Here is a 13,364-nt window from a genome sequence, read left to right on the forward strand (position 1 = left end):
AAAAGAGGCACAAAAGAATGAAAAAAAAAACATCCTAATTGGCCTCTGCAACTCAGATGTGAAAAATGAGAGGGAACTGGAAATTTTGGAGCAGATTACTTTAACGATTCCAACATTGTGTGATTCAACTCCTCTGCCTCACCCACCCTTTCTCTTTGCCGTCCTAGGATATCTTACTTTGTAAGGAAATTGGGACTCAGTATTCTAATTGGTTCGTCTACCGTTAAACCGTGTCCTTTCTATCTTCATGCTCTAACTCCTGCCCTACGTTACTACTCGAAATCGTGCACGTACTGGATGAGAGAAAGGGAAAAGGATTCTGGTACCTACACCAAGATCCCCAGAATGAGAAATTATAGGATCACGTTTCTTGTGTCAACGTACCAACTACTCTAACTTTTCGTACCCTCTCCAGCACCAGCCGGGTTAACTGGCCCTTCCAGGCATTATATCCCTCCAGCGTGAATTAAGGACGCTTCTTGACTTACCCAAGGGAAATTCTATCCCAAAAAAGGAAATATATTCACTTTATGGATTACGGAATTGTCTGTGAGAGAGAGAGAAAGAGAGAGGAAATAATACGGTGAATGGAGAGGCTTGAGAGTTCTTTATATGAGACAGGGTTACAATGGCACGACATTTCTTTGACGCGGTTACGTCTCATCCAGAAAAAATTATATTACATCATATGAAGTTATATACAATAATAGACAAATATATAATATATTTTTCTTAAGGAGAAATGATCCATGATATATTTATTGTAAATTACACAACTACAGCCGGAGCGGAGATATAAACGTCTGTAAATTTTGATGCTGCTGTTAAATCACTCACGCGAGAGCTTTCATTGAGCGGTTATTTTCCGAGTTAGTTGAGTTGTTGAAAGTACTAAAATAGTTGCAGAAAAGTTGAACACGGTGGGAAGAAATTATGGGAAATCAATAGATTTTCCTTCCTCTTCCATCTGCTTCCCATCAAGTGTAGGGGGGAATGAGGATAAAAATTGTGAGTAAAAGGATTTGAAACCCGGGGGGATATAAATCAAATCCGATGAAGTGCAAAAGATCGGCTCGATTTCACACTGGCACGTCCTTCAGAGATCGGCGCTGGTGAGCAAGCAAGTGGTAACTCCGGAGTGAAAGGACGAGGATGGGGGGGAGGGAGAGGGAGTGGAAAAAATCTATGGGGAAAGAATTATAGGAGAAAAAAAACGTCGAGTATAAGTGAACAGGTTTTCTTGGGGTGGTATTTCATTGAAAAATGCTTTCCCCACGGTATACTCTCAAGCCAAGCATGGAAAGCCGACGGGAACGTGGAACGAATGTCTGGATTAGAAGGAGCACAGGCCGAGGAGAAGCGATATGACGGTGAAGAGGATGGATAGTCGGGCTAGGGATTGCGGGATCCTGAGATTTTTCGTTCCCTCGAAATAAAAATAGACGTGCAGAGACGAAGAGAGAGAATGCACCAGATTGACGCATTCCACTCGATCTTCCTCGTGCTATATCGATTGTTCTTCAATGTCTGGGTAATTATTGGATTTTTCTGAATAGAAGGAATGGCTACTGCGGATAATCCCTTGATTTTCAAATAGTTGGAAATTTATATCACTGGTACAAAATTACTCCTGAATTTCCCAGCGACAGAGATCAATGAGGAAAGAACAATCGTCTTTCATATGTATGATAAAAATTCAAATTGCCTGCAAATTCTATTATTACGAAACACAACGAGAGACAAAATTGTCAACGTTTTAAAGTTGGATATAAAGAGCGGAGGAGGAGAAAATGATAATACTGGAGGCACTCCTTCGGGGATGTAGGCGAGTGAAAAAACATGAAACGATAAATAACAAGTACACGAACTGAGCAATTCTCATTTTCCGTTTTGTTTTCTTATTCTCCCCCAACTTTGTACTGATTCAAATATATGCATCCTGATTCTCGTACTCTACGCCAAACTAAACAGCAAAGAGAGGAGGAAGGGAGAGACCGTAGAGTGTCACTGTGGCAAAAGTTTCCGGCGGAACGAATGGGAATTCACTCCCCCCAGAATTGTTCGACACTGGTGTATCCCCATTCCCCCTGTCCGGATATTTTCCACGACGTGCTCGATTTGCTAAATTGACCGGACAGAGAGATACGACCACTTCAAAATATCACAGCTATCTACTGCCAAATAGTGGATAAAATTGATGCAACACTTTACCACCCTTCGCAGTCTTCAAACTAATTTACTAATGTTTTTATTTTCTATTCTCCATTTTTTTTTCTGTCAACAGGGGAACTTCCAGCTGCTGTTCATCATGGAAGTGGTGTTTCGAGTGCTGTTCTCAATTTTTGGTTGATTCATCTGACCGTGAGCTATGGATTTTTGAGATGACAATACTAAGGTGAGTATTTCACGATCTATGGCCCACTCTTCGCGTTTAAAAGTTGGACCCAGTTGAAGTAGTTCAGATTTAAAACGGGGCCAATTTCAAAAGTACATGACCCGACTGACTTACCAAGAACCTCTCTTTTTGTCTCCCCATTTTTTTTCTCCTTCATTTGATCTTCTAATCCCAGTTTCAGATGAGTTTGCAGACGAGCGCTCTAGTGCTCATCGACTTATAAGAAGCTTGCATAAAGTTTCCGGGTTAACGCGAAACCTTTGCTGTTCGTGAAGGAAAAAAAAATGGTATAAAAAAAGCCCAGCGTGGATAGAAAATATGGGGGAAAAAGCGCAAGTTGTGGATACGTAAAGCGCAACCACACGGAACTGCCAGAATCCCTCGATAATCCCGTTAACCTGCTTCCTCTTTTCCACCTCAGTAATACCTCACGCGTGCCAATTAATTTGTCCAATGAGATTCCCTTGATCCCGGCTGATGGCTGGTGTTCACAGGACTGATCGAAGGGAAAAAAATAGTGGGGAAAAAAAATTACTGTTGCCAAAGGAATCACTTTCATGAGGAAGAAATTAATTTTTTCAGAAGCGTGCTTCAAATGAATTTAGAGCATCTGGAAATAGAAACAAATGAATTTCATTTCCAAGAGAAAAAAACTCCTTGGATTATGATTTTTTTCTCAGCGTTCTCGGCATTGATGATGCAATATGTAATATACTGAGGCATCACTCTCGTTGGCACTCACCCCCAAATGTTCGCTATCTCATATTCGACAAACATTTCCCACCTCTCTACCTCCGTGACAAAACACAAAACAACATAGTCGAATCCGGTGGGTGCTTATCAGCCAGATCCCGGTCTCACTCTATTTCCAAAGATAATTTCTACTGTCCAACCCGAGTCCCAACTCACCCACAACTCCCCCCCCCCCCGCCCTCCTCTCATGTAGCCTCGTAACGTATGACAACACTCGCGGAAACTATAGTTTATATAGATCCCCGAACGAACGGGCCAATGTCAGTTCGCAGTTTGGCTGGTATCATTCGGACCTGCTGCGACATACCCACCCATCGACCATACCCATTGCCGAGCTTTCATTATCAAACGTCATAGATCACAACGTGCACGTCGAGAATACCCGACCACCCTCACCAAGCACCGTGATCACACTCTGTGACGGCGTATCCGTTCATTCCTCATCCGACAAAATCGACGGTACAACCTCTGACGCCAGTTGTACAGCTCAATTCTGGAGTAGTCAATTGAAAATACTTCAGGGAAACTTTCAATTCATCATTTTCGTCGCTGCTGTCTGTGTCTGTCTGTGGAACACTTTTGAAAGACGCGGGGAAGGATTTTTTTTTTCATCCCCCCACAAAGTCGCGAAATCTATTACAGTCGGTTCAGTGGATTATAATTTACTCGTTCTAGAATTTTTCTACAAAATATCTCGACGGTCCATCGCCCCCATTCATTAAGAGGTCAACAATTGCATCTCCTCTGAAAAGTATCCCTTCAAGCATTCACTCACCCCCTTGCGCCTCCCAGTTCGATTAATGTCGCGCGACCAACATTTAAAGTGGACATCTGACACGCGTTGAACTCGTTCCTATTCCGTTTTCCAGCTCGTCAAACTCCCTACACCTAAAACCCCGTAATAGCACGCTAAAAGCTGGCAGATATGTGTCATGGTGGGATGCGTGCCCACTGTGGAGTACTCGATAACGAAATTTCCTCTTCATCCAATGACAACGAGTGGAATGTAAAAAAAAAAGAAAAATATCCGTATACGAGTGGGAAAACGAGAAAAAAACTGCGGAGGACCGAAGCAGCCGATAAAGAGCCGAGTTGGCAGGATGAAAAGGGGGCTGGGGGAGTGGAAAAAAACGTGATCGGAACACGGAAATTTTGTCGAGCGTGAACCAAGGATTTTCCCTCTCTCTCCCGCTGTTTCTCGATTTTTCGCGTACGCCTTTGGCGGGAATTTTAAATAAGCTCTGATATTAGCAATCCTATCATTGAATATCGAGGAAAATATTGAGAAAAAATTAGGGAACTTTTCACGAAATCTACGATATGAAATGGCTTCTATTTATATTTTCCGTTCCGTGGAATTTCTCAATCGTTCGGAAAAAAGTGAGTTCCAATTCACATTTTTTATTGACGTTGAGTTCCCTCGTAAACAAGATTTCAAAAGTAATTTTCGATTTTTTTTCCTGGTGATTGTATCGACGGGCTGACGAGATTTTCAAGATTTCTTACCATCAGACTGACGCATTCTCATCCCTCTCTTTGGCTTTTCCCATCTTCGGGATTAATTTTCAACTCCATTCTGCTCTCATACACCCATTATCCGGACACCTTCAGCCGTTGATTCACGACGTGGGAAATCAACTGGAAGGCCAGCCGTCACACACTTGTTCCCCCGCCGGTCTATAGTATACTTTGGCCTCTTCAGTATGTTTCTTCATCTTCCGCTCTCACTCGCCTTATCTTCGGCGTCTCGGTCTTTTTTCCGAAGCTTTTGCTATAAGTTATCCGCCAATTTCACCCTGGAGCGAACTAGATGGAGGCGGGCACTTTACGCTGCAATAAAATTGGAGATACGAGCGACATTCAGCTATTTTTTGCTTTACTTTTTTTTCGTCTCCCCCACCCACTTTTATGGAGACAGAAGAACACGTGAGCAGTTAGAATCGAATAATTGACGGCTGCGAGCTCCAAATCGACGACTCAATATCTATTGCAGAGGAGTGTGCTCGCGGATGTGGAAAAAAATATTGCAGTCTACTAATGGTTTAAATTTTTTTTTCAATTGTACCACTCGGTAATGAATGCAGAGCATCAAGCACTTGTCATCGGTCCACTCGCATGGAATTCCCATCCGCTAACGAGTGTGGAGAACGTGTCATCATGGGAGTAAAAATCAAGCTCATTTATTTTTGTTGAAAGAAATTTTTTCATCATTTTCATTTCCAACCTGTCTGACTATATCGCGAGTTACCACTGGCCGAATTAATTGAAAAAAAGGCTCTATCGCGAATCGATTTTTTCAGCAACATTTGCCTCATGTGATTTTATCACCAGGGATTTATCCCATTTTCGAATGAAACCGTTGTATTACAAAATTAATGGCTATACGTCGGGTGATTTTCATTGTTGTTCCGGGGAATTTAATTGTACATTGTGTGTAATTGAGGAACGATGAGTCTAATGAATATACATTCGAGCGCATGATTATCATTTGCAGTTAGGAAAGGGCTCATTAAAAATTATCGCAAGCATTGTTATATTAAAAATTATCTTTGTTGGAAATATAGTCTACGTTTGGAATAATATTTTCTGGTATTACTAAAAATGTGTTTACCATCGTCAATATAAAATTGAATAAAATTGTGCTGGGCCAAAGCCAGCAGATTTACCGAAGGGGATTTTATCAGAATGGATTTATTCCATTTTCGAAATCCAACAGTTTATTATATGATATAGATAAATTGTGGAAAATTAATTTTGAATAATTACACGCCATCGAACAATTATTATTTGCCGTAAAAAATCTCACGAAATTTTATCATTAAAACTATCGTAAAAATATTTATTACTTAGAAAATACCGCATGTGATTTTAGCAAAATGAATTTATCGCTTCCAATAAAACTGGTGTACATGCTATGTATCATTGTTTCATCAAATTTAATCACCAATTCTGTGTAACTGAAGAACAATCATTCTGACACATTTACATTCAATTAATAAATTATTTGCTTTAAAAATTTCCGTAAAATTAAATTATAAAAAATCATCAGTTTTAGTGACAAATATTCATCTCCATTTTGCATATCCCCTCCAAATCCCGAACAACATAAGTATCAATTCGAAATAATTCGAGCTCACGATGATGTTTACCATATTCAAAGTGGAATTCGTTAATAGTGTGCTCAGCTGGAACAAATAGCCAATAATAATCACGTATGTTATGCCAGGTAGAGCCCAGTGAGAATGGGAACGCGAAGAAATACGTAAACGTTGTGGTTACCGAAAGCGTTCGTTCCCGGAGTAAACGAGAGGATCAGCAACCGAACGCGCTTTGCGTAATTTGGAAGGCATCCAAATATTCGTAAAAGCCCGAACTGTTGTTTCTCGACAAAGAGCACGTACACAGAGACACGTGGATTTTCCAGAGACTGACAAAACATACCAATGAATCGTGGTTCAATAACGCTACATAACGCCACGGACATTGATTAAACCGATTGTATTACCCAGCACTTTTTTCATTATTTTACATATTCCCACATACACCGACGGTGCCTCTTTATTTACTCCATTATTACAGCTGCCATGGAGATGGCAATGGCTCACGAATTTTGCCTCTTAGTTAACGAATTTTACGAATGAAAAATGATGTGCAAATTTTTTTACCTGTCACAATTGAGGAAGTCGAGAAGCCCATATCGATAACTGTCACGACTGCAATTAAATGAGGTACACAGAGAGAATATCCAGTACCTACACTTTTCTCCACCTGTCCTGAAACTGAAGGAAGAAGGCTCGCTTTATAACAAAAAAATCTTATTAAAAAAATATTCCACGACAAAAGGTTGAATTTTTGTGCTGAGGTCATGCAGTTGGAAAATACCGATCTGAATTAACAATTCAAATGCATTGATTGAACGATCCAGGATAAATTGATCAATTAATGCAGTATTCTACCGCCCTCGTCCCCAAACTGCAATATAACAGCTGCATCTCCGGTGCTTTGAAATTTCAGATTTCATTGCTCCATCAAAACATGCGCCACTCGTGTTTATGCCCTGAAGAGAAGTTTTGAAATAGTGGAAAAAGGAGTAGCGATACCATTTGACAAAATCAGTGATCCATCCATTAAAGCCACCGTACCCAAACAAAAACGTATCTCCCATTTTTTTTTTGCACCCGTGTATCACCCCTTCTCATTGAAGAGCATGACAGGTTTAACGGTGTACTATTCGCTTGTTATCGATGTGAGCCCCGAAGCATTCACTGGGAAATTCACTGGGATGTAGAATCTGGACGCAAAAATTGAGATTTGAAAATAAAAAGTGTATATGGCGACACGTGAAAAATACTAAAAGAATAATTTCGCCTCCGGAGGAATAGCCAGTGTTTTTTTTACGTGTAGTTGTAGATTACAGGGAGAGGGCTCATGAACGGTTTACGTGAATCACCGAATCGAATCCATCGGAGTTTCCCGTCTATGTATGAATAGAATCCGGCATGGAAAACCACTGGTATCTGTATAGCTACTTTCCGTCCTCTTCTGTGTCCCAAACCCCATCGACCAACCACAACCACGAATTGCACGTTACCTCCAGTGCACTGACCCATGCATTTTTTCATAGTTTTCATTCTTATTGTATATGGAATATAAATTGAATTTTTTGTGTGAAAAAAAAATACTATTGATTTCCAGGGCGATGAAAAAAATATACATCAGCAATTTACAACAATTGAAATCGACAGAAGTCTTATTCAGCGGACAAAAACCAAAAGTTTTAATGGGAGGAAGTGATTTTTGCAACTGGAAATTGTGCACTGTATTGTACTCCATTCGTATTCGTATAGATGAGGTATGAAAACAGAAAAAAACGGTGAATTCGATGCGCCACTGGGGAATAAAAGATTCAATCGGATTACGTGAAAATTGAAAAATTATCAATGCCGGTGAATCTTCGGACGAGACTCAACCGCTCCCGTTTCCTCCCCCTTTGGGAGATGAACGGATAGACGTGGGTGCCTCCCGCGTAAATCCACATGCAGCTCAAGTAATTGAAATGACGATCCCCGGGCGGCGGCCAGTTTTTCCGAGGTTTTTATTTGGCTTCTTAAATCGAAAGGCATCTAATTGAATGTGTCCAACTAAATTAACTTTCCACCTGAACTGCGAAACTAAGGGACAAGTAAACATTAATATATATCTATTTAAATATATTTATAGACTGAATAATAAAACATATGTGGTTATCATGAAGGAGTGGAAACAATTAAAATAATCGCGCTGGCCACAAATTACCCGACATTAACAAAGGAAACACCCCGGCCTCGATTTTAATATCCAAAATGCATGGGGCCCAGTGAATACAATGCTTCCATAAATATCATATCAGAAGAGGTTAGAAGGGATACAGAAACACGGTGCATCGAGTGTGCATCGAGAGGTTCCAACAGAGCCTGTATTTCCGGTATCAAGGGGGATAAAATAATATCGATAACCGATGAGTCTCTCGTATTTTCTCTCTCCCTTCCTCTGTTCATGATATTTTCCAAACCACAGGATTTAAATATCTATTATGCCACCACTCGTCCGCCCACCAATACCAATCTATACACATTGGCTTTTGTATTTTTACGGCGCGGCAATGCATATTTATTTTCATTCCCTTTTCCAGTCTCTTTCCACCTCCTATAGCTCGCATCCCATTTTCCCGCATCCCCGGCATGACCCCCTTTTTTTTGTCATTTCTCCTTCCTTCCAGGCCCCCTCCCACCCCCTAAAATCCTAGGGATCGGTATTATATACCACGCGTATTTGAAGTACCACGTGAAAACGATAATAAACAGAGCAGGCAATGCCAATAGCACAACGGAAAAGCAAGCGCCGCCACGTTGTTTCCATTTGTTTCCGCAGACCAAAGCCATGGGCGCGTGCTAGTTGATGAGCGCCCCCTTCCGACCGCGTGGTGAACCACCTTCAACGCTCCGTAACACCCGAGCCCTCGCGTTTCCTCTTCCGCTTCGCGTACCTCATCCACCTTTATCCATATATTTTTTTTCTGTTTTTCTCACTAACTATTCCACGGCGTAAATAATACCCCGCCCGAGGGCCATCGACGAGCCGTGCAAATGCGTGTGCTACGCATCTATTGGCACACGAGTGCATACCTCGTTATTGGCTGCCCTTCCAGTGGGTTGTAGGGGTTTTTTTTTGGTTGTTGTTTTGCCTCCGCGATTCTCCACTTTTTCAATCCTCCCTTGTAATTGTTTGGGTCTTTTTTCTTCCTCCGTTCACAATGCAATATTCCTCCGCCCCCTCGGTTTTTTTTCCGGACTCACTGATGCAACAGATCCACTCGTTTTTTCTACGCTCTGCTTTTTGTTTTTTCTTAGTTTACAAGTTGTTTGTGCTACGTTTGAAAAACGAATTCTGTATTACTTTGTAGCCGAACGTGCGGGATGCCCCGTGGTTACTTCAATTACAATTGTTCGATGAGCGGAGATTCCCCGTGGCCAGTGAATGGTTGGAAAGTTTTTTTTTTCTCCTTCCGGTGTAACAGAGCTTTGGATCTACTCAGCGAAGTGATTAATGATCTTTCCAATTTCATAAGGTTTTTTTATCTTTTCTTTTTCAGAATGATAACTGATGAGTTGTGCATCGGCAATGGATCAGAGGAATTTCACTCCTTCGTTGCGCGCTGGCAGGGACATGGGAGGATCAGAAGGATCAACGTCGAGTGTAGAGAACTACGGGAGTGAAGGGGATCCTGTAATTCATATATATGTACATAGGTGTAACTTGAGACAGTGCATGCGAGAAGGGAGGCAAGACCGGGGCAGATCGTTGGTGTCGAGCTGGCACGAAAATTTATAACCAATATGCTTTCTCCGCGAGCGGATGGGGCATATTTCATGGGTGGAAGCTAGTCGTTTCCGCCTTCGACTTTTCTTCAGCGATCGTGAATCACTCCATCGGTTTTTGCTCTCATTCTGTTACTCTCTGTATTTATTTTTTATTTTTAAACGCTGAGCTTCGTATCGACGGCATACTTCCGTCGAAGCACCGGGAAATGTTCTCAGAACTTCAGCTACCGCGTCGTCTCCACTGTTAACGAGACATCTTAACTACTATCATGACTGTTAATTATTGAGGAGAGTCGTTAACAGCCACTAAAACCTTCTATCACTGCATTTAATGAATCAGGAACTGACTTCAGGTGGGGAAAAATAATAGAGCTTCCTGCGGGATTTTCCGGTGAATTTCCCATAGGACATTTTGTTATGTCTTATTTTTTTTTTATGTTCCAATGGTTTATGTTCTTTCATCCATATTATTTTTAAACCTCTGAAACATTAATTTTTTTCAAGATGACGTCAAGTTCAATTTAACACCCGAATTACTCAGATGAGTATTCACCGTGGAAAGCCACTCGATGGCATCACATTTTCTGCAGAAAATTCTATACGATTTTCCCATACGTGGTTTCTGAGAATAAAGCCGTTCTATACGAGAGAATAATTGTCGTTCCACCGTTGACGAGGGCAACAAATATAGCCGAGTATTGATTTTTTCCATTCCCAACTTAGATAGATAATTAAATCTCACAAAGTATGATGACTGATTAGTGACTAGTATGGTTATTTCCTGTTCAATTATAACAATAATAGGCCAGCGATTCGTAATGAAGGAGGGAGATTGTTGGTAGTTGAATGGAAAATGTGCAGTGAAAAGGGATGAGACACGCAAAGGCCATTCTCGGGTTGCGGTCTTGTACCATTGGAAGGTATACCACGCCTCATCTTGATGCGCAAAATCGGCTCGACCTAATTAGAGCCGCGGTAACGTAACGCTAATGGTCCACGGCTAGTCGATTGGCATTCATGGAGAACCCATTGCCAACCACCTTCTCACGATTAAATGTAACTACACAGCCCTTTCTCACTGATGAGTCTTTACAGTCTTCACGTAATTAGTTGATATTTCAGGGAGAGGGAGGAGGGCCGTACAAATGAATGAGACAATTGTTGGATAGTATTTGATTGTTTAGTTGCGTTTGACGAGGGGAAATTGACTCATTGTGCTGATGAAAAAATTGTGATGTTCATTGGAATTAAGAAAAACGTATCAGAGTGCTTAACATTCAGACGCAGGCTCAAGGGAAATTAGAGGAAATGAGAGGGGGGAATGGAGCACAGAGTGACTTTAAAACATATACATATTGTGTCGATTTTATCTACTAATGAATAACATCTACAATAAGATTATATTTTTATATGTAAATACGTCATCGTTCTTTCTTGTTATTTCGATAGACTAAGTGACTATTAAATCAATAGTAATTTTAATTAGACGAGTCGTGTGAAAATTACAACATTATTATACAGCGTTATTGACTTTGTTACAACTCGGGACCAGCCAGCGAAAGGATTAAAAATAAACCCTGTCACGATCGGCTTGAAATATTCTTTGGGTAGGTTTTTGGCATTTCAATTGGACATTTGATGGACAGAAATTAGAAAGCTATGAACTCTGTTCTTTCCATCGAGTTAGCCACTGGTTTAATGATATTCACGATTCTGGATTAATTTACATACTAAAAATGCTGGAACAAGGATGGATTTAGTAGATGTGAAAAATAGCCACAACCCCATCCGTGACATTGATTACAACAGCATCGATCGTGGCTTGGTCAATAAATTGTCATTCAAATTCCCATCAGACTCTATCTTCGCTGATGAACAAGGTCTGTGTTCACATTAATCGGGGGGAGTCTAAATGAGGGGAGAGTTTAATCAGTTGAATTGGAGTGAAAAAATATTTTACGTCGTGTTAATTGCTAGGTGAATAAATCCTAACATTTCAATTATGTACCCGGGAATTTTTTGAATAAATTATCAAAGCATTCCGCACAGAGAAAAAAATTATTCCCGCTAAATTTCATTTACTTGGAAGAATAAATGAAATGGAATAGATGACCATTTGGCAGAAAAAAAAATCAGTGTTTACACGGAAACATAAATTTACGTCAGTTGATTGTCATTTTTATTAACGAAAGAGCGAAAATTGTAAATACTCATATCATGTTGCCCCCAATTTCCAACTGGAACGTAATCTCCATCTGTCTTTGAGATTTCCCGATTGAATTCGATCATTCTCCGTAGCTAATACCTCTGAGGATATATTTCATAGAAATAAAGCTCAATCATTAATCCATCAATTACGCTCGTAATTCAAAGGCATCCCGGGAATTCGTTCTCCCCCTCCTGTTTTTTTCCCTCTCTACAACTGTTCGTTCTACTCCACCCTACGAATGGAAAAAAAAGTTCAATTGGAAAATTCTGTATCGTCAAATCAATTGCTCTGAGCAGCAAAGAAGTAATTTACGGTATTCACGTTTTTTTTTTTCATTATAAAAAAAACAGTTGGAGCGTTTGAACGAAAATTCCATGGACGCAAAACGCGGAGAATCCGTCTTTTCGTACACACTCCACTACCACACGACGTGCCCCTGCTTATAACGTCCAATCTACTGCTACAAATATACGCCAGACGAACCGTGTGTCTCACACTCGATCACTCGCTTGCGTTTGTCCGGATATCCTCGGTTCTACTTCCGTAAATTGCAATTCCAATGTTTTTTCCCTCCCTCCCCTCTCCTCCTTCCCCACCCCTTCGCCAAGCCTTTGAAAATGCTTCTCCAGCTCTTCTGATCTTCCCATCTTTTCCATCTCGCATGTGTGCGGGAGAAAAAGACAAGCCCATACTTCTTCACATCCCCTACCCCACCCCCCACCGCTCCCCATCATTTCGTCGTTCCTCTGTTCTTGATTTTTCCTGATTTTCCAGCGAGAGAAATAACCGCTCGTAAATCCACCTTAATCATTATATCAAGTCCACTTCAATTCTCAAGTAGATTCAATCGAATTATTTCGCTCCACTCGACTACGTAAGACAAAATTACTCACGAAGTAAGAGCATACACGCGTTATTACAAATATTTGAACTTATATTGTAATTGTATAATTGTTTATATGTAAAAGAAAACACATCCAAGAATTTATCATAATGGACAAGTTTTATTATATCGCTTTGATATATCATTGCGAGTGACGATGGAATGTTATATGTATGATTACTGTTGGTATATGAGAATGACAAAAATTATTGAACTAATTGTACAGGCAATTCAATTGCATAATGATGAATAAACTGATTCGAA

The 13,364-nt window shown here is 40.5% G+C and overlaps 1 protein-coding gene across 2 annotated transcripts in view; it reads left to right on the forward strand.

Moving 5' to 3' along the window:
* Positions 1-13,347, forward strand: part of LOC135164232 (uncharacterized) — a 77,776-nt gene extending 64,429 nt beyond the window's left edge. For both annotated transcript variants that reach the window (XM_064124385.1, XM_064124384.1), the window contains 2 exons: positions 2,285-2,395; positions 9,780-13,347. In XM_064124385.1, coding sequence (XP_063980455.1) covers positions 2,285-2,385 — 101 coding nt within the window. In that variant the 3' untranslated portion in view covers positions 2,386-2,395; positions 9,780-13,347. The remainder of the gene's footprint in view (positions 1-2,284; positions 2,396-9,779) is intronic.
* Positions 13,348-13,364: the final 17 nt, after the last annotated feature.

The sequence above is a fragment of the Diachasmimorpha longicaudata genome, chromosome 7, assembly GCF_034640455.1.
Source record: "Diachasmimorpha longicaudata isolate KC_UGA_2023 chromosome 7, iyDiaLong2, whole genome shotgun sequence".
NCBI classification, from domain to species: domain Eukaryota; kingdom Metazoa; phylum Arthropoda; class Insecta; order Hymenoptera; family Braconidae; genus Diachasmimorpha; species Diachasmimorpha longicaudata.